Source organism: Anabrus simplex, chromosome 2 (assembly GCF_040414725.1).
Source record: "Anabrus simplex isolate iqAnaSimp1 chromosome 2, ASM4041472v1, whole genome shotgun sequence".
NCBI lineage: Eukaryota > Metazoa > Arthropoda > Insecta > Orthoptera > Tettigoniidae > Anabrus > Anabrus simplex.
The window spans coordinates 1,200,925,843-1,200,947,939 of record NC_090266.1 but is presented as its reverse complement, the minus strand read 5'-3'; the positions used below and the strand labels follow the sequence as shown (position 1 = coordinate 1,200,947,939).

At 38.4% G+C, this 22,097-nt stretch overlaps 1 protein-coding gene across 2 annotated transcripts in view; it reads right to left on the bottom strand.

Moving 5' to 3' along the window:
* Positions 1 to 22,097, bottom strand: part of Vkor (Vitamin-K epoxide reductase) — a 73,312-nt gene that overhangs the window by 25,363 nt on the left and 25,852 nt on the right. For both annotated transcript variants that reach the window (XM_067139821.2, XM_067139822.2), the window contains one exon: positions 2,561 to 2,670. In XM_067139821.2, the coding sequence (XP_066995922.1) occupies positions 2,561 to 2,670 (110 nt within the window). The remainder of the gene's footprint in view (positions 1 to 2,560; positions 2,671 to 22,097) is intronic.

Below are 22,097 nucleotides of genomic sequence, written 5' to 3'. Positions count from 1 at the left end.
AGCCTAATCATAATTAAGTCTATTTGATAACTTCCACTGTCTGTAGGTCTCATCCACATACACAGCCGTCGTTTGAGGTGTTCCAACCAAGTATTAGCAAGGACTACTTTATGACTGGTGCACAATTCAACCAGCGAACTCTGTCTTTCATTCCTTTGTCCCAGTCTTAATTCTCCTACTGCATTACCTTCTCTTCCTTGTTCTGCCACTGCATTCCAGTCTCAAATCACAATTAGATTCTCGTCACCTTTTATATATTGTATTAGATCCTCTATCTCTTCATATATTCTTTTATTAATCATCCGCTGAACAAGTAGGTATATAGACCGGCACTATTGTGATGGGCATTTGGCCTGGTGTCATATCCTGACAACGATAATCCTTTCACTATGCTGATAATAGTAGCTTACCCACTGCCCTTATTTTCTTAGTCACTATTAAACCAACTCATGCATTCCCCCTCTCCGTTTGATTTTGTGTTGATAATTCTGTAGACACCTGATAAAAAAATCCTGCTCTTCCAGCCAACATACTTCTCTTATACCAACTACATCAAATTTTAGTCTATGCATTTCCCTTTTCAGATAATCTAACCTACCAGTACGATTCAGACTTCTAACATTCCATGCTCTAACTTGCAGAATGTAAGTATCCATCTACCTGATGATTGCCCTTTCTTGTGTAGTATCCACCTGAAAATCTAAATGGGGGACTACTTTACCTCCAGAATATTTTACTTCAAAGGAAGCCATAACCAGTACATCATTCATACAGAGAGAGCAGCATGTCCTCGGGAGTTAGTTACTGCTGTAGATTCCAGTAGATTTCAGCCTTTCAATCTATCATGTGAAACCATTAAACAGAATTTGTTTCTTGGTATGTTTGTTAAAATGGAGGGACAGCAATCTGCTTAATTCACATTCATTTTGAAACCTACACTTGTAGCCTACAACAACATGAAATATTTTTGAAGTTTCAAATTCTTCCAAAAATACAAATATTGCATCAAATATTACACATAAAATACTGTATAACATTTAAGTAAGACCATCAATGGCAAACATCCTACAAGTCACAGGTAACTACACTCATGTTCATAAAAAACACAACACCTTGAAAGACTAGAGATAGGAAGTTCATATTCACAGGACATGTTCATTAGCATGTTCTGCAGAAACGATTAGCATTTCAGTCATCTAGGTTCAGCATGTGTCCTGTTGTCTAGTAGACATTCGGTCCTCCATGGGCACTGATAACTTGTTCCATACATGATGGCATCGACGCGTATAAGGCGCGAATGGCGTCCTAGGGTATAGCCATCCATGCTGCATTCACCTGGTTCCACAGTTCACCTTAGGTGGCTGGCATTGGGTCACAGCGCCGCATCCCTCGTTTCACCATATCCCACATATTTTTGATTGGCGACAAGTATGGTGATCGGGCAGGCCAGGGCAACAGTATGACATGCTGTGAAAACAAGAAGGCACGTCTTCGTGTAGCAACACGTGGTCGCACATTGTCCTGCAGAAAAGGTATGGCTACGGGTCGCAGGATGTCATTCACATAGGTCAAACTAGCCATAGTGCCCTGAACATGCACCAACTGTGATTTGTGGTTGTACCCAATAACACCCCACAGCATAAAGGCCCTGAGTTGGCGCTGTATGTCTTGTGCGAATGCAGTCAATGTGATACCTCTCCCCCTGTCTGCGGCGAACCAAAATGTGGCCATCATTTTCAAACAAACAAAACCTGGATTCGTCCAAAAGCACTATTTGCTGCCATTCCTGTCCCCAGTGATGCCGTTCCATTTACCATTGCAGTCTAGCATGTTTATGCACATTAGTCAAAGTTAAGTGGAGAAGTGGATGATGCACCAGTAACCAAGACTGTAATAAACGGCGACGGACTGTCACTCCTGATAGTGTAAGATAGGTTATGCTGTCTCACTGTTGTGCCAGAGCCGAGGAGGATGCAGATCAGTCCTGCAATGCGATTCGGATCTCAAGTGTCCATCTTCTCAGGGGGGAAGGGTCTGGGTGCTGCGACCAGACCTACCTTATAGTGTTCCATGGCCTTCTGTGAACCATTCTGTACACGCCCGTTGCATTGCCGACACAGTTCGTCCCACATGAGCAGCAATTTCCCGGATGGATGCATCACGTTCCTTCATGCCAATAATGCACCCTCCTTCAAACTCACTCATATGATGGTACAGTTCTCGCATACGTCTGCGAGGCATCCTGCACATCTGCTCAAGTCCACCAATCATTTACCTTTGGTTTATAGCGACAACGAGAGCCGCAGACACACTTTACCAGTCGGTAGTGGTGCGCCGAGATATCGATGTGGACCTTGAACCTGAGGTCCAATACGGTTCAAATGCTAATCATTTCTTCAGAAAATACTAATGAACAAGTCCTGTGAACATGAACTTCCTATCTCTAGTCTTTCAAGGTGTTCTGGTTTTTATGAACATGAGTGTAGCATTAAATATTCTGACCAGCTATCAAGATAAAAATTCACCAATGAAGTCTGAAACAGGATCATGTAACACTTACCAAGACATGCCAGAATACAGTAGAATATTATTCCCGAGATACTGTTAGGCTGATTCACTATGGATTCTTCGCCAAAGATTCGTCCCAATATTCCAAACCCTTTGCCATATCTGTAAATAATTTTAAAATTTGAACTAAAGACACTCACTAAATGAACATTTAAGCAAGAAAGGTGTAAAGTAAACTTGGCTTAAATAGGATAACAATACAGGTAACAGAAACAAGGAGATTAGTTACCTGCAATGATTTTGTTTGTATATAAGTGATAAATTCATTTCTGGAGACAAATGTACACCTGAAACAATGTTCTGAATGACATCATAAAGTAGAATTGTTAAGAAGGCACCCATACTCTCCAGCGTCAACTAACAAGGGAAGGGCACGTACCGGGAAATCACGGATCTCAAGTAAATTTTGCACACACATTAAATAAGCAAACAATAACACAACGGCCAAAACATTTATTTCGGAAATCAACTTATGTGACCTACAGGAAGCGTTAAATTTTGCAAGTTTGAATTGGCGCGCTTGGCTACCCAGGACTGCAGCGCGTGCTGGTTTCATCATAGTGTATTAGCTTCATTGGCCCCGTATTGATAATTCCAACAATAACAATTATAAACCTGGATTTCCCCACCTAATTAATACTTTATTTATTTCCATGTATTTAACAGAGGCCGAAACCAGTACTGCAAAATATATTAAATACATCAAAATAAATAAAAAAGTATTGATTAGGTGGGAAATACAGCTTTATAATTCTCATTGCTGGTTTCAATCATCGAGGGACCGCGCCACTGATGAAAATGAAAATCCACAGCCTGTTTCCAGTCATTCGACCTGGTCAGGAATGGAATAAATGAAGCCCCAATCTAGCAGGGAGGATAGGAAATGTGCTGGCTACAGAAGCCTGTCACACTCCTCTGGTGCAATGATAAATGACTGACAAATGAGATGAAATATTAATGGAGTGTGTTACTGGAATGAGAGATGACAGGGAAAAGCGGAGTACCCGGAGAAAAACCTGTCCCACCTCTGCTTTGTCCAGCACAAATCTCACATTGAGTGACTGGGATTTAAACCATGGTATCCAGCAGCGAGTGGCCAGAGCGCTGCCGCCTGAGCCACGGAGGTTCCACGCCATTGATCTTCTTTCTTATTCCGTTAGTAATTGTCTAGCGCGTCACGAAGGTGATGTAGCAGCATTAAGAGAAATAATTTAGTTCATACATTGATTGTGGGTCAATAAAGGCAATAGAATAAGACTGTTATGATGAAAATAAAGGTTAATCAGTATAACAAGGGACATTACACATGAAAACAAGTTACTCTATATAGTTCCTGCAACAATGATGCTCATGGAAGAAATGCTGAGAGCAGAATACTTAAGAAAGTACCTAAAATGAGAATGTTCTTTACTTTGACTCATTCAACTCCAACCTCGGAATCGGAATGCCAAGATGACTTAACAAAACCTTCGACTTCGTCATCGGTCCCATTTAACTTTACACAAGAAAACTTACAAGGTCTAGATATACAGACTGATCAGCTCTGTGTTAGTATTAAATTGAACAATGAGCCTGAAGTTGTCCAGCAGCCGTTTGAAACTATTACACAATCACTACCTGAGGTAACCTTACCTAATTCATTTTCGATAGTTGATCCTGCTACTTGTAATGTCAAGTTAAATTCAGTAGTTGAGAATGTTATTAAACACTATCCAAAACGTAATGGTGGAATTTTTAAAATCTCTGTGAACTTACAATGATGGTAAAAGAACATTGTCTCAAAACATGTTTAAGAGTACTCTTCCTAATGGAGACGTTGTTTTAAGGGTTTGGTTATTCTATTCACAGTCACCTGGGAAAATATTCTGTATTAAATGCTATTTATTTTAACCAGACAATGCAAAAACACATTTTTCTACCGGTTTTAATGACTGCAAGCACAGCTACGTACTACTGAAACATCATGAACATTCTCATGACCACAGGCATAATGTTCTTACGTACATCACCAGACAAAAACAGTTAATTCAGGTTGATAAAATTCTGTTTACACAGTATGAAGAAGAGGTAAACTATTGGCGAAGTATAATCTCAAGAATAGTTTCTGTTGTACGATTTTTGGCAGTTTACCTTTCCAAGGACACAACGAGGATTTTGGATCAACTTCAAATGGTTTATGTCTTGGTTGCCTCAAGTTAATCAGTGAATATGACCCTTACCTTGCCCAGAACATCGGGAAATATGGTAAAGTTCAAGGGCACACCTCATACCTGTCTTCTCAAATATGTAATGAATTTATTTAAGTTATGGGGAACTGTGTGCTTAAAGCTGTAGTTGATGAAGTAAAACAAGCTAGATACTCTCTCATTGTAGATTCGACACCTGATTGCTCTCACACTGTCCAGTTGGCTATTGTTTTAAAATATGTACCTCAAACAGAACCAAAGACTGTAGAACGATGTCCAGCGATCGGGTATTCGGCTTCCTCTTCTGACGTCAATCCAGTCTTGAACTAGGCCCTGATTTTTCTCCTAACTGGGCCTCGACGTTTTTAGCCATGGAAATTAACTGTTTGAACATCACCACGGTCCTTTGGTCGTTCTTCATTTTCGATTCGAATGGATTCTGCTAATCCTGTCGCGGTTACCAGTTAATGTTTCCACAAAGACTCACACGAGATGCTGTTAGTGGGTACTATTTTTATTCACATCTATTTACAAATTAAACACACACATAACCTTTATCACTGTTGTCACAAACAAAAAACTCACATCACAAACTGCCATTAAATTTAAAAAAGCCAACCGCTGCACATGGAGAATTCAACCTTGAAACACAGTTGACTACTGACTGCCTACATCGGCATGTCAGTTAACCACAACACGTGTTCACCAGTGAAACTCCTGCTGAACAATAACGTGTCGTTACCATCAAGACCACCTCCTTATATATGTGCCTGGCCAGGCTTCTAGAAAGCTACATTACAAAATATACCTTCTCGAAAATTCGAGTGCCTAATACATACTTTATAATGTACAGAGTAGTCTCCATCATTCTCGTCAACCTATACCATTCTGGAAGTTACAGTGTGTTTCACAGTTAAGGATTACAAATTATATATACAGGTTCTTACACTAATTGAACTGATATAAATATCTATATACAGTGCATGTTTCATGACATAACCTCACAAACAATGTGATCGTATCGAATGTTCATATGATGTAATACTAATACTAAATGGCTGTAACACTTCATATCCATAATACAAGTAATGATGGTAATAATAATAATAATAATAATAATAATAATAATAATAATCATAAAATAATGATAATTCGAGCTCAATATTTGCATTAGTCACCCGGGTGAGAGAATATTGTTTTCAAGTTATATCCAGGCCACGATTTCAAGTAGTTAGCGCCCTGGGCAAACAATATTTAGCCGCCGCCCCCAACCCCCCGCTCGTTTTTCTGTTCCACTAAAATAATAATTTACAAATCAAAGGTTACAGTTTTCAACATGAGTTTTAAAACAGCACATTATCCAAATGAAGTTAATTCTCATAATTAAATTTATCAAGCCAAATTCAGGTAACAGCCAAATAAAAATCAAGTTGTATTTATTGTTATTTTAAAAGCCGTTGGTTCAGTTTGATAGTGTCCGATTCGTTGGCTGAATGGTCAGCATACCGGCCTTCGGTTCAGAGGGTCCCGGGTTCGATTCCCGGCCAGGTTGGGGATTTTAACCTTCATTGGTTAATTCCAATGGCCTGGGGACTGGGTGTTTGTGCTGTTTCCAACATACCTGCAACTCACACACCACATATAACACTACCCTCCACCACAATAACATGCAGTTACCTAAACGTGGCAGATGCCGCCTACCCTCATCGGAGGGCTGCACTCGGCTAGAAAAAGCCACACGAAATTAAAAAAAATTAAGTTTGATAGTTTGTGTGTAAGTAAATAATTTAAAAATAAGACACATAGATCCTCCGTGGCTCAGGTGGCAGCGCGCCGGCCTGTCACCGCTAGGTTCCATGGTTCAAATCCCTCTATGTGAGATTTATGCTGGACAAAGCGGAGGCCGGGCAGACTTTTCTCCGGGTACTCCGGGTTTCCCTGTCATATTTCATTCCAGCAACACTCTCCAATATCATTTCATTTCATCTGTCATTCATCAATCATTGCCCCAGAGGAGTGCGACAGGCTTCGGCAGCCGACACAATTCCTATCCTCGCCACTAGATGGGGGACTTCATTCATTCCATCCCTGACCTGGTCGAATGACTGGAAACATGCTATGGATTTTCATAAATTATCATTAATTTATTGTAATTTATTTCGTTCACATTTAAAAATACAAGTGTTGTTTATAGGCTACTTGTATATAATACTACTTTACATAAAATAAATATATTTCCTTCATTTTTCTTATCAAACTCGTGAACAATTTCATCAAAGTTGGTTTTCAAAGTTAAATCTTTCTCAGTGCTAATTACCTTAACTTTTCATTAAGAAGAGTTTCCCTTTCAGCATTTTTTACTCTGCTTAAAACTGAAAACTACCGGGCGAGTTGGCCGTCCGCGTAGAGGCGCACGGTTGTGAGCTTGCATCCGGGAGATAGTAGGTTCGAATCCCACTATCGGCAGCCCTGAAAATGGTTTTCCGTGGTTTCCCATTTTCACACCAGGCAAATGCTGGGGCTGTACCTTAATTAAAGCCACGGCCGCTTCCTTCCAACTCCTAGGCCTTTCCTATCCCATCGTCGCCATAAGACCTATCTGTGTCGGCGTGACGTAAAGCTCCTAGCAAAAAAAATAAAAAAGAAAACTCACTTTCTGCAGTACAGTTTGTTATTGGTAAGCTCAAAAACATCCTAATTGCAATTTCAAGGTAGGGAAAAGTACTTGAAAAACTGTTTTGTTCTTTGTAAGAATACACTTTAGGCAAGTTTTGGAATCCCTCGAGTTCAACATACATTTGAAACTGTACACACTCATTTACAAAATCTTGACTGATGTCTTCAATGTACAGCGAACTAAGTTTCAAAGCAGCGTTCTTCACTTCTGATGATTAGGAAGATCAAGTCAGTATTAGAGGCAACACTTGAAATCTGGAAGCTACAACTTCATATGCTTCTTTCGTTCTTGCTATGTTTCCTATAAGTGTGTCCATTATTTTAAGGAACACATTATTTTTGAAATTTGTTCTTGCATCTAGGACTCCTTTAATCCCACGTGTTTCACCTGCAAATATTTTCTGTTTTCTTACTCTTGAGTAGCTTGGAACATCACATCCACCTATTTGCAAAGCAGATTGCTCATACATGTCAAACTCATCCCTTTTCGCGTCGATTAACCCTTCCAGGGTTTTCAACTGTTCTACTCCTCCCTCAAGATTAAGATATTCATATTGCAAGTTTTTGGAACACTTGTCAACTCTTTCCAAAATGTCATTCCACACAACTAACAGAAAGTGGTCTCAAAATTCGGAAATTTAGTTTCAAGGTTTTGTGCCTCAAGTCTACTAGCAGGTTTTATACTGGAGTCTTCAAATAGCTGCCTCAACGATTGTCGTATTCCTTCATAACATTTTACCAAAGCTCTGAAAGGGTATGCTCTTGCAAACCATCTGGTTTCTTATACAGATTTTATCACTGGCGTACCGTTCTTAGCCAAGAATTGCTTCATATTATTCCACCTGTACGTTGACACAGAAAAGTAAATATACAACTCCTGGACGAAGCCACACAAAACTACTGTGGCAATGCAGCATTCTGCGGCAGCCGAACGAACAAGATTTAATGAATATGCTGCACACGGTATGTATTCAACAAGGGGACTTTGCTGCTTTATTCGGGCCTGAAGACCTGAGTAAGCTCCTGACATATTGGAAGCATTATCATAACTTTGGCCCCCACAATTCTTGATTGTTGTTGCGAAACTCTCAAGACAGTCAACTACAGCTTTTTCTAGTCCAGCAAATGTATGTGATATTTCAGACAGAAGCTATTATAAAGTATGTATTAGGCACTCGAATTTTCGAGAAGGTATATTTTGTAATGTAGCTTTCTAGAAGCCTGGCCAGGCACATATATAAGGAGGTGGTCTTGATGGTAACGACACGTTATTGTTCAGCAGGAGTTTCACTGGTGAACACGTGTTGTGGTTAACTGACATGCCGATGTAGGCAGTCAGTAGTCAACTGTGTTTCAAGGTTGAATTCTCCATGTGCAGCGGTTGGCTTTTTTAAATTTAATGGCAGTTTGTGATGTGAGTTTTTTTGTTTGTGACAGCAGTGATAAAGGTTATGTGTGTGTTTAATTTGTAAATAGATGTGAATAAAAATAGTACCCACTAACAGCATCTCGTGTGAGTCTTTGTGGAAACATTAACTGGTAACCGCGACAGGATTAGCAGAATCCATTCGAATCGAAAATGAAGAACGACCAAAGGACCGTGGTGATGTTCAAACAGTTAATTTCCATGGCTAAAAACGTCGAGGCCCAGTTAGGAGAAAAATCAGGGTCTAGTTCAAGACTGGATTGACGTCAGAAGAGGAAGCCAAATACCCGATCGCTGGACATCGTGGGCAGGAGATGGAAGTACGATGCAGCCCGCAGTCATGTTCGACCTGCGAGGATGTTGTGGGAGAGTTCAGCGGGCGCGGCAGTGTCCACCAACCAAGAGTCAACTACAGAGTCCAGCTGCAGGAGAGGACTCAGCGTACCGATAGAACACCGCAGGTTTCGACGCCGAGACCGAACAACCAGACGACGTGACGGCGAATGGGCCGTACCAGTATCACACCAAGAGCGAGGTGCTCGACAGTTGCAGTAAGCTCCACGGCACCGTGAACTGTCCAGGGAGGACGTTCAGCGTGGAGCAGAACTATGGGGAAGGTCATACGATGTCCCAGGAGATGGAGGCAGCGATAGCAATGACACAGCCAGTGGGATCCCCTCTAGGAGATTGAGAACCAATACGGTCCGAACCGACAACCAACAAACGAGATTGCTACCTGACAGAACACAAAGGTACAAACAAGGGGAAAGCCAATGGAGCTTTGAATGCCTCGCAAGGACCTGTGGATCACCATCACCGGGAATGAAGACAACAATTTAAGATTATTAAAATTTTATTAGTCAACCTATTCAATACAAATGATATTTGCAAAGTTAGGACTTACATCCTATTAAACTAAGGTCTAAAGGGACATGTTTCACCCTTTAAAAGGCATCATCAGCCTTTTTACACTCATGCTAAAGGTAAAAATCAGGATCCTGATTGTCGATATAAGAAAAAGTATATAAAATGAGAATAAAAATTAGAATGACTATTATACAATATGTGCAATCATGAGTTCTTAAATGACAATTGACAATTAAAAATCATTTAAAATGTTTGCGAAGAAATAAGAGTTTGTATGGTTATTACATCAGCAATCTTAAAATGATCTTATAAAACTGTACAAACTAGGCCTTGACCAAATAAATAATAAGAGTCTATGGCTAAAGTTGCCGTATCAAGGTTCGTGAAATTCGGCTGGAAGCAACCTGATTTTAAATGGAGAGCAAATTAGAATCCAATGGCCACTCAAGACAACATAAAACCTCTCTCGTTGAAAAGTCGTAATGAAACTGTAGTATGGCGCATGTAGATTATAAAGTTGTGTCCAATCAATCCATTAATTTCATATTTTACGAAGTGGGATCGCGGTCTCGGTATTTTTGTTGAAGGAGTTGTGAGAAGTTAACTAATAAGTGCCACTGTACAGATTTTGTCAGCTCGTATACCGATGGTTAAATGGGAACATTCTTACGTGTTGGCTGTAGTTTTGAATGTGGATTGACTATTGAAGAAATATGGTGCAGAATCTGTAATGAAAAGGAGAATGAAAAGGTAAGAAGTTTAGAGGAAAAACGGTTAAATTAGGGGAATTGATATAAATTCAATTACTTACATTCGGTTTTTGCGGTAAGAACTTGTTGCTTGTATGGTCTCGGAACGAGTGAGGTTTGAATGGCGCGTGTTGTATCTGTGTGGAACTGAGGGAGGGGGGTGTGATGGATGAACGGAAATAGGCGGAGCGTTGAGCTTGCGCGCTATTGGCTGTTGAAGCTGGGGAGTTAAGGAAGAGGAGTGTAATGGAGAAGAGGAGGTGGACGGAGGGTTTAACCTACATGCCGTTGGCTGTGGAACATTAGCAGGGGCGGGGACGGAGGGAGTTACTTTTAAGGGGAAGTTGGAATCTTTATTGGAAGTTAGTTTGAGGTTTTTAAGGATTTTATTTAAATTTGGATTTGAAGATTGTAATAAATTGGGTAAAGTCTCGTATAGGGGATTTTTTATTTCGACGGGATCATTGAGATTTAGGTCTTTGTTGTAATGTTGATCTAGATATATGTAAATGTTTTCTAATTCATTCATTAATTTTCCTTTATCTACTATTTTAATGATTGTTAGGTCCTGTTCGATAGTTGTGAAATGATGACCTGTATCTTTCATATGTGAACTCATGGTGGAAAATTTATTATATCTATTGGCATTATAGTGTTCCTGGTATCTAGTAAGGAAGCTCCGGCCTGTTTGCCCTATGTATGATTTTTCACACTGCGTGCATTTGAGCCTGTATATGCCTGAGTTTGAGTAAATACTACTGTTCATGTTGAGTGTATTGTGGTTGAAAAATAGGCTGTGATTGGTGTTTGTCGTCTTGAAGGCAATGTTAATGTTTGGTTTTTTCAGAGGGTTTGTTGCTTGGTAAATGCCTGGATTATTGTATGTAAAGGTGGCGAATTTAGATTTTTTAGGTTTTTTTGGACACAACTTTATAATCTACATGCGCCATACTACAGTTTCATTACGACTTTTCAACGAGAGAGGTTTTATGTTGTCTTGAGTGGCCATTGGATTCTAATTTGCTCTCCATTTAAAATCAGGTTGCTTCCAGCCGAATTTCACGAACCTTGATACGGCAACTTTAGCCATAGACACTCTTATTATTTATTTGGTCAAGGCCTAGTTTGCACAGTTTTATAAGATCATTTTAAGATTGCTGATGTAATAACCATACAAACTCTTATTTCTTCGCAAACATTTTAAATGATTTTTTAATTGTCAATTGTCATTTAAGAACTCATGATTGCACATATTGTATAATATTCATTCTAATTTTTATTCTCATTTTATATACTTTTTCTTATATCGACAATCAGGATCCTGATTTTTACCTTTAGCATGAGTGTAAAAAGGCTGATGATGCCCTTTTAAAGGGCGAAACATGTCCCTTTAGACCTTAGTTTAATAGGATGCAAGTCCTAACTTTGCAAATATCATTTGTATTGAATAGCTTGACTAATAAAATTTTAATAATCTTAAATTGATGTACATTTTCAATACGGACCAAATATGAAGTTTGTAACATGTAAATGAAGACAACATCGAACGGACCCAATGGACCCACCATGGGAAGGTAGTGGTCCCCGATGGAACCGCCAGGCTGTGAACTGTGGACTTTGACAGCGTCAACAGGAGGGCTGAGTGACTGAGGTAGTCTGTGTGTAGTTAAATGGTGAAGACCAAGAGAGTGTGACAAAGTGTGGAAATTGTTTCAAGTTATAGGGGGGATACTGACGTAAGTGCGATAAACGGATGTAACTTGAAAACAATATTCTCTCACCCATGGGAAACTAATGCAAATATCGAGCTTGAATTATCATTATTTTATGATTATTATTATTATTATTATCATCATCATTACATCATATGTACATACGATACAATCACGTTGTTTGTGAGGTTATGTCATGAAACATGCACTGTATATAGACATTTATATAAGTTTAATTAATGTAAGAACCTGTATATAATTCATTCTTACCTGTATATATAATTTGTAATCCTTAATTGTGAAACACATTGTAACTTCCAGAATGGTACAGGTAGATGAGAACGATGGAGAATATTCTGTACATTATAATCTATGTATTAGGCACTTACATTTTTGAGAAGGTATATTTTGTAATGTAGCTTTCTAAAAGCCTGGCCAGGCACATATTTAAGGAGGTGGTCTTGATGGTAACGACGAGTTATTGGTTAGAGAGTTATTGTTCAGTAGAGTTATTGTACAGCAGGAGTGTCACTGGTGAACACGTGTTGGGGTTAACTGACATGCCGATGTAGGCAGTCGGTAGTCAACTGTTTCAACTGTGTTTCAAGGTTGCAATCTCTATGTGCAGCGATTGGCATTTCTTTTAAATAGCAGTTTGTGATGTGTTTTGTTTGTGACAGCAGTGGTTAAGGTTATGTGTGTGTGTTTAATTTGTAAATAGATGTGAATAAAAATTGTACCAACTGACAGCATCTCGTGTGCGTCTTTGTGGAAAAATTAAGCTGTGGCCCCAGGAGGGATCATCAAGTAGTAGATTTATAATAGGTAATAAATTTCATATTAATTCGTATTGAAGATTTATGTCCAGAAAAGGAATCCAGAATGAGCATAACTTTACCTGACAATGTATTTTGCTTGAATACATAATTCAACCATTCCTTCACTTCATATAGATCCCAATCTTCCAGATTTAGTGTAACTAATATGAACATTTTCATGTGAAAACATGTTCTTTTGCACTGTCTTACAAAACACACCTTTTGACTCTCTTCTAGTGACTATCAAAGGGTAGAGAAGTGTCCACCTATTCAATACCATTAGCTTGTATAGTGACTTATATAACTGGGACTAGTTTCAACCCCACATACATTGGGTCATCTTCAGCCACGATCCAATTGGAAAACATATGTTCACATACAACCAATAATATAGAAAACAATCCGGTATATTTCAATTTAAAATCCAAATTTAAAACATTGAAGAAGTCCAACAACACATCCAAAATTCAAACCTAATGACACATCAAAACTGCTGCGGTTGGTGCCAAACTATAAATTTTCTCAATCAGGTGTCTACAAACTACAATGCAATAGCTGTGAAAGTACATATATAGGACAATTTTTCAATAAGATACATGGAACATGTCAATGCCTCAAGATATAGTCATTTCTCTACCATGGCAAAACACATGACAGACTTAAAACATTTTACATCAACTGACCAAGATTTACACATACTGAAAGTGGATAAGAAGGGCACCATGCTCAATATATTAGAGAACTATTACATTCATTTAGAACAGTACTTTAACCCTAACCATAATATTAATGAAATGAATGAAAAACCTAATATTCACTTTGATATAATCACTCCTATATATGCAAAGTATAAACAGAAAAAAGACACATTAAGTCCGCCAATCAGTTCATTCTTACCTACCCGCCCCTCCTCACACAACCCCCCTCCAACCCCTGCCATCATAAGCTATACCCCTGCTCCCTCTCAACAGTCAATCTGGTGTTGGTGTCTGTGCCAAGTGCATACAATTTATGAGTAACATAGGGGTGAGTCTCATATAGCCATATATTAATCTCGATCTCCTAGCTTCCCTCCTTTTCTCAATAATTTACTTCAAATAATTTCTTTTCAGACATTCACTTCAAACCAAATTAAACAATAGATCACTACATCTGATGAAAAGGAATACTTATTCTACATCTGATGAAAAGGAATACTTATTCAAGTTATGAATGTTACCCTTCAAGCTACATACAAACCATTACCCATATTACTATTGAATAAAACATACCTAATTTATAAATCAAGTGGCTCGTCTATACAGATGGGGAATGCCAACTCCCAGATCAACTCAGGAATGTTTGGTTGCTGTAGGAGCGACGACACAGTTCGGCACCAACCACAGCAGTTTTCAATTTTGGATGTGTTGTCAGACTTCATCAATGTTTTAAATTTGGATTTTAAATTGAAACATACCAGACTGTTTTCTTTATTATTGGTTGTATGTGTTTTCCAATTGGATCGTGGCTGAAGATGACCCAATGTATGTGGGGTGAAAACAAGTCCCAGTTATATACAAGCTAATGGTATTGAAAGTAGGTGGACCCTTCTCTACCCTTTGATAATAATCAATTGTCAATGAAGACCTAATGAAATTCATAACTTATGATCTCTTAAAGTGATATGTAAAGGCCCCATAAGTTTACCACTTGCAGTAAATATCGGCATTACGGTGTAAATGTGTGTGGTGGACACCACTGCCACAGTAATTGATTCGATTCCCCCCCCTTTAAAGTCTATGTCCTTTCCGTACACATTTCCAGGCTGAACACATTCTGATCATTTACACATGTTTTCGGGCCCAAAGGGCTCTGTAACAGTCTTTAACTTCCTCGATAAATATTTCTGCTGTTGCCATGGTCCGCTGTTTCGTCATTACAAATGCTATTTTTTATGGCACAATACCATTGCGCTTCTTAAAGTTACGCACCCAAGTGTCCATGCTTTAAGCCCCGTGCATTGCTCTTCATTAACTACTTGCATAGCCCACTGCTTGATGGTCATATTGTGCATTATTTCAATTTTTTTCTGATGGTATGTACTATTGCCCTCTATTTGTCATGGGATGTCCCTCTGTTTTCTTACATGCTTTTCCCACAAATATATTCTTTTTTGCTCTTGACACAATGGAACTTTTGTTTCACAGACGAAAAGGAAAGCGGGTCCTGCTTACCACTTCTCCAAAAATGAACAGTCTTCCTTCTTAAGCGTATGTCTGCGTTGCCTCAAATCAGCTGTTGGACAGTGCACGTTGTGGGTAGGGTATGGAGTAGCAACCTCTCGACGAGTCAACTCAGCATGCGCTGCAGTACCGCATAGCTGAGCGCGCCAATTCAAACATACAAACTTTAACGCTTTCTGTAGTTCGCACAAATTAATTTCCGATTGGTCATTGTGTTATTCCTGGGTCAATTAAAATGTGTGCAAAAGTTATGTAAGATCAGCGATTCCTCAGTACATGCCCTTCCCTTGTAAATTAGCATAACTTTAAATATAGTCTGTCGAAAACACTCATTATAACACATATAAAACACTATAACAAACCTGCAAAAGAAACGTCACACTAACACATCAAAGGTTTTCAGCGATACAAGGATAAGAATAAGGTTACAATTGGGAAGAAAGTGGCTATGGCCTTAATCAGGTACAGCCCCAGCATTTTCCTGGTGTAAAAATTGGAAACCAAAGAAAAACCACCTTCACGGCTGCAGACAGATGATTCGAACCCACCACCTCCCAAGTGCAAGATCACAGCTCACTTCATTCCTGTCCTCAGCATTTTCCTATGCCATTAAGACGCCTATCTGTGTTGATGCGTCGTGAAGCAAACTGTTGAGCTTTCTTTAGAATGCTAGCTGGCAAAGAAATTGGTTTTGAAGTTATTTAAGAAATTGTTTGCTATTATACCTGATAATGGTGGACCCAAGGAAGGGATCTTCCTTCTGACAACAGATTTTATCACTGAACGTAAAAGTGATTTGGTTTAAGGCTGTTCTTAGAAGCTTAATTAGCAAGTTTGTTTCTTGTAGAGAACTGTTGTCTTTTGGATGGTTTTCTATATTGGTTCTTCTTCTATTGGTACATTAGTATACATGGTGATGTCAATGGAAACCATTCTTTTGCTCTGTTATTTTTAGCTTATTCAGTTCTTTGGTTAGGTATAGGGTGTTTTAAACCAGCCTGTATTCTTTCAGTGAGATTTTTCCTTTCAGTAGTTTGTGTACATTATAAACTGGCACATCTTTGGAATTTACTACTAGTCTCAAGAGACACCAGCCTTTGTGTATTTCGGGGAAGGGTCATAGCGTGGGAAGTTTGGGATTCTTGATGGCAAATCTTTCTTTTTCCTGTTTTATGATGATAAGGTCTGTTTTCTTGATTGCTTGTTTCATCTGGTTTTGAAATTTATTTGTTGGGTCACGCTCTATTTCTTGAATTTGATTGTTACTAATAAACTCCTCTGTTTTTTCTATATACTCTACTTTTTCCACTGTGAGTGCTGTGTTCCATTCATCTGCTTTTGTGACAATTTGGTTCTTGGTTTTTATTTAGTTCTTAACTGCTTTTAATGCTGAGTATTGAAATTTGCTTGTTTATGGAATTTTCATGTGTAATTATTTTAAGAGCTCCCGTTGGTGGCTACATTTTAAAAATTATGTCTCTTCTTATTGATGGAGCTCCACTCAAAATCTGACTGAAACTTAAGTCCACACTGGAAGATGTGAGAAGCCAGCACAAGCCCAGAGGCATTATGCTTCATAGTTCCTTAGAGGTTTGTAGGTCAGTCTCCCAAAGAGAAGAAAATGCCCTTTCAGCATGCTTGGGTTATGCCCATAAAGGATATGAAGCTTTTATACACAAATATCAAGCTTTTCAACTGAACCTGTTAGAATGTGGCTGCTGAGGTTCACCATTTGCAGCCAAGGTATCTTAATCAGGATGCTCTTGAAAAAGTGTTTGGTTAATTTGGTCACTGTGGTTGCAATGATCATACCACAATATGGCAGTTTGTACATGCACTGAAAACCTGCATCGTCACAGAGGTCAATAATGTAGAGTTTCTGTCCAATTTACGACAGTTCCTTTGTGGTGATCATGAACCTGATGTGCTTGAAGATGGCAATTTTCCTATTTCCAAGCTTGTGGGTAACATAATGCCTGTTGCTGTTGATTCTGACCAGGCCAGATTTCCATGTGACAGCATAATGTACTCTACATCAAATGCTAGTGGTTATACTGCCAAGGTACTGGGACCTGGGTCCTTTCAAGAGTTTCAGGTCTGTTTCATGACGTGCTGACACAAGATATTTGCCTGCATGAATTCAGTACACATATATATATATATATATATATAGATAGATAGATAGAGAGAGAGAGAGAGAGAGAGAGAGATAGACCCCAATCAAAGCCCCATTGCACTGGCGTTGCCTACGAGATACACAAGGCCGGGAAATACAGCACTCTAAACTTGTCTCGAGATACTTCCGACAAGCGCCGCTAGAGTTCTCTTTACTATTCTGTCTCGCGCGCTCATTGCAACACGTTGGTTTGCGAAAAACTATAAAATTTAATTAAAACTAGTAATTTCAGAGGACACCAAACAGATATAAGATAAAAAATAGACTAAGAGCAATTGTATGACTTATTTTTCTAGAACGTAGGCCTTTGTCTCACACTGTGTTAAGACGAAATAAGTAATTCACGAAAACTTCGTGATCAATTAAGACAAATACATATCAGCAGCATTAATGCTCAAATGATCAGAAGAAACAATTCATTTAATCTCATAGAATATTATCTATAATGTATGACGTACCGGTACATAAGATTAGCTTACCTGAGGTGCAGGAAGTTATCAAAATTTCAGCACTTTGCGGTTCAGGGATTTCCTTCAGAAATCATCCTGATCGGAAATTTTCGATGAAGTTCAGATATCTTAAAACGTTTTTCTGATTTCATTGCCCGTATCCTACTTCTCAATTTAAATATTGTTTCCCTTAACCTGGTATTTGACTTTCTCGTCAATAAATATTTCGATTTAAAAGAGCTACTCGTAGACTTTCCCTTAGAAACGAGACTTGTAACCCTTTTTCGTTTGTGACTGGTATAGAACCGTTATTTGTTGAAGATATATCATTATCTGAATCAGAAATTCTACTAAATTTTGATGGTACGTCATTTCTGGGAGCTGGATCCTTCCTGCGCTTGTTACTGTTCTGTTTATGAACAGGGTACACACTAAAAACAGAAGGAACTTTGTTGGGAAGAATTCGCTTGATTGATGTGCTTACACTAAAATCTTTTCTTTTTTTTTTGCTAGTTGCTTTACGTCGCACAGACACAGATATGTCTTATGGCGACGATAGGACTGGAAAGGGCTAGGAGTGGGAAGGAAGCATCCGTGGCCTTAATTAAGGTACAGCCCCAGCATTTTCCTGGTGTGAAAATGGGAAACCACGGAAAACCATATTCAGGGCTGCCGACAGTGGGGTTCGAACCTACTATCTCCCGAATACTGGATACTGGCTGCACTTAAGCGACTGCACCTATCGAGCTCGGTGAATCTGACGTATTAAAATGCGAGCTACACACTCGATAAGATTTGTTAGGTACCTAAAGACATCCTAGTTTACCACCTTGCCTGGAAATGACTTGCCTCCACTTCTCCCTTAAACCGCGCTCCGAAGGGAAGCTATGAAACGTCACATTTTCTTACTTTTTAGCAGTATCGGAAGTACACAGAGGTACACAACAGTTCGCCATCTTCTCAACCTCACATACACACACCGACAGAAAAAATACTGACAATAAATTGCACAAAATCAACACAACATCACTATTAGTCCGCACATCACAATGTTAAAAGTCCGCCAAGAACAGAACGGAAACCTGACATCTAGCGGCCAAGCCGTGAACACGATCGGGCCGCTTTTTCAGCGGCAAATTGCTTCCTATTTCCCGGCCTTATGTATCTCGTAGGCAACGGCACTGGCAACCAGGAATAAGCTGGAAAATTTATAATGTCCAATAACGGACCAACTATATTGGTATTATAAATTTACTCATTTGGGACAAATATTTCAGGTTCCCTACGGGAATGTACATCTATATTATATGTTTTCTGACCTCAACATCCATATTCGTCAGGAACTTCATCTCACTGGCCTGAATTTTACTCTCATTTCTTGCTGTCGAAGTCCAAGTCTCTAGTGCATACACTGAAATGAAATGGCGTATGGCTTTTAGTGTCAGGATGTGTCCGAGGACTTCGGCTCGCCAGGTGCAGGTCTTTTGATTTGACATCCGTAGGCGACCTGCGTGTTGTGATGAGGATGAAATGATGATGAAGACGATACATACACCCAGTCCCCGTGCCAGGGGAATTAACCAATTATGGTTAAAATTCCCAACCCTGCCGGGAATCGAACCCGGGACCGTGTGACCACAGGCCAGCACGCTAACTATTCAGCCATGGAGCCGGACAGGTGCATATATTACCTTCAGTCAGCAGTACATAAAGTTTGTTGGTTACAAGGATAATGTCCAGATTGGGGAGGTGACTAATACTAAAGTATTAAAATTTACCTATGATAATGACATTTACAATTGATACAAAAGTTGAAAGCTACAAAAGCAGCTGGAATTGATAAGATTTCTGCAGATATACTAAAGACAATGGGCTGGGATATACCCTATTACCATATCTGAGGTACTTATTTGATTATTGTTTGCATGAAGGAGCTATATCAAATGGAGTGTTGCTATAGTAGCCCCTGTGTATAAAGGAAAGGGTGATAAACATAAAGCTGAAAATTACAGGCCAGTAAGTTTGACATGCATTGCATGTAAGCTTTGGGAAAACATTCTTTCTAATTATATTAGACATGTTTGCAAAATTAATAACTGGTTCGACAGAATGCAGTTCGGGTTTCGTAACTGTATCGTGATTTGTAAGGGTAGATCATGGGAGACTACTGGCAAAGATGAGTGCAATTGAACTAGGCAAAAGAGTGGTTGAATGGGTGACTATATTTGTAGAAGATAGTACTCAGAGAATTAAGAGTAGGCAAAACTTTATCTGACCCTATAATAATTAAGAGGAGAATTCCTCAAGGCAGCATTACTGGACCTTTATTTTTTCTTATATTTATAAATGATATGAGTAAAGAAGTGGAATCAGAGATAAGGCTTTTTGCAGATGATGTTATTCTGTATAGAGTAATAAATAAGATACAAGAGTGTGAGCATCTGCAAAATAACCTCAATAATGTTGTGAGATGGACAGTAGGCAATAGTATGATGATAAACGGGGTTAAAAGACAGGTTGAGAGTTTCACAAATAGGAAAAGTCCTCTCAGTTTTAATTACGGCATTGATGGGGAGAAAGTTTCATTTGGGGATCATTGTAAGTACATAAGTGTTAATATAAGGAAAGATCTTCATTGAGGTAATCTCATAAATGGAATTGTAAATGAAGTGTACAGATCTCTGCACATGATTATGTGGGTGTTAAGGGGTTGTAGTAAGGTTGTAAATTAGATGGCATATAAGTCTCTGGTAAGACACCAACTAGAGTACGGTTCCAGTATATGGTACCCTCACAAGGATTACTTGATTCAAGAACTGCACAAAAAGAAAAGCAGCTTGATTTGTTCTGAGTGATTTCAACAAAAGAGTAGTGTTTCAAAAATATTGCATAGTTTGGGCTGGGAAGACTAGAGAGAATGGAGACGAGCTGCTCGACTATGTGGTATGTGTAAGAAATGTGTTTTTCCACCATTCAATACACAATTTATTTTAATAGATTAAACTAGTACCGGTTTCGGCTCTTTAACGGCCATCATCAGCTAGTACATGATTTGTTTTCAATTCAATTCAACAATTCACAAGCTGTTATTGTATTAGGCATCCGGATGTCTAATGGGGGATGGAAATGTATACAATAGCATATAATTAAAATATCAGTAGTCAGGGTACAAAGTTACAAATTAGAACATGAATATGTAAAAATATTAAAACACACAGGCATTTTTAAATTTACAATTAATGTAGTATTTAACACATTAAAATGGTACTTATAGGTAGACACTTGTTAAAATTTTCAATTCATGCTACAGGACAGAAGAATGGAATCTATGTAGCATGAATTGAAAATTTTAACAAGTGTCTACCTATAAGTACCATTTTAATGTGTTAAATACTACATTAATTGTAAATTTAAAAATGCCTGTGTGTTTTAATATTTTTACATATTCATGTTCTAATTTGTAACTTTTTACCCTGACTACTGATATTTTAATTATATGCTATTGTATACATTTCCATCCCCCATTAGACATCCGGATGCCTAATACAATAACAACTTGTGAATTGTCTAATGGCTAAAACAAATCATGTACTAGCTGATGATGGCCGTTAAAGAGCCGAAACCGGTACTAGTTTAATCTATTAAAATAAATTGTGTATTGAATGGTGGAAAAACACATTTCTTATCTATACTTTGAATCTGTCATTACGGAAAATGAAATTTATAAATAATAATATGTGGTATGTTGCAAGTAAAATCAGAATCAATAGAATCATTGTAGAATCAGTAAAATTTCTAAAGATAAGTTTCTTAAAGGAATGCCTGAAGTTTAGATTAGTTCCAAATTTTTAAAACAAATACAAGGAAAAAGCATTCCAACCTCCAATTTAAAAGCTACTCAAAATATAGTCAACGAAATCTGGTTGATAGACGAAATTAAATTACACTATAAAAAGAAGGCATTTTTAAATTTACAATTATATCGAGCACATTTAGCAATTTTCCAATACATGCCTCCATTAGAATAGAACTCATTCCTAAGATATGTTAATAATAAACTAATGGATATACTGAACATGAAACAAAAACACTGGACAATACGCTCGCTTATTTGAAAGAAACCAAACCAAAATATAAGATTAAAATAAATATACTTCTCATTTAAGCAACATTCCCACTACAGTTAATTTGTCAGACACTACATTTTCTGCTAATGAAGTAAACCTTCTCAACAGAGGTTTGAAGTTT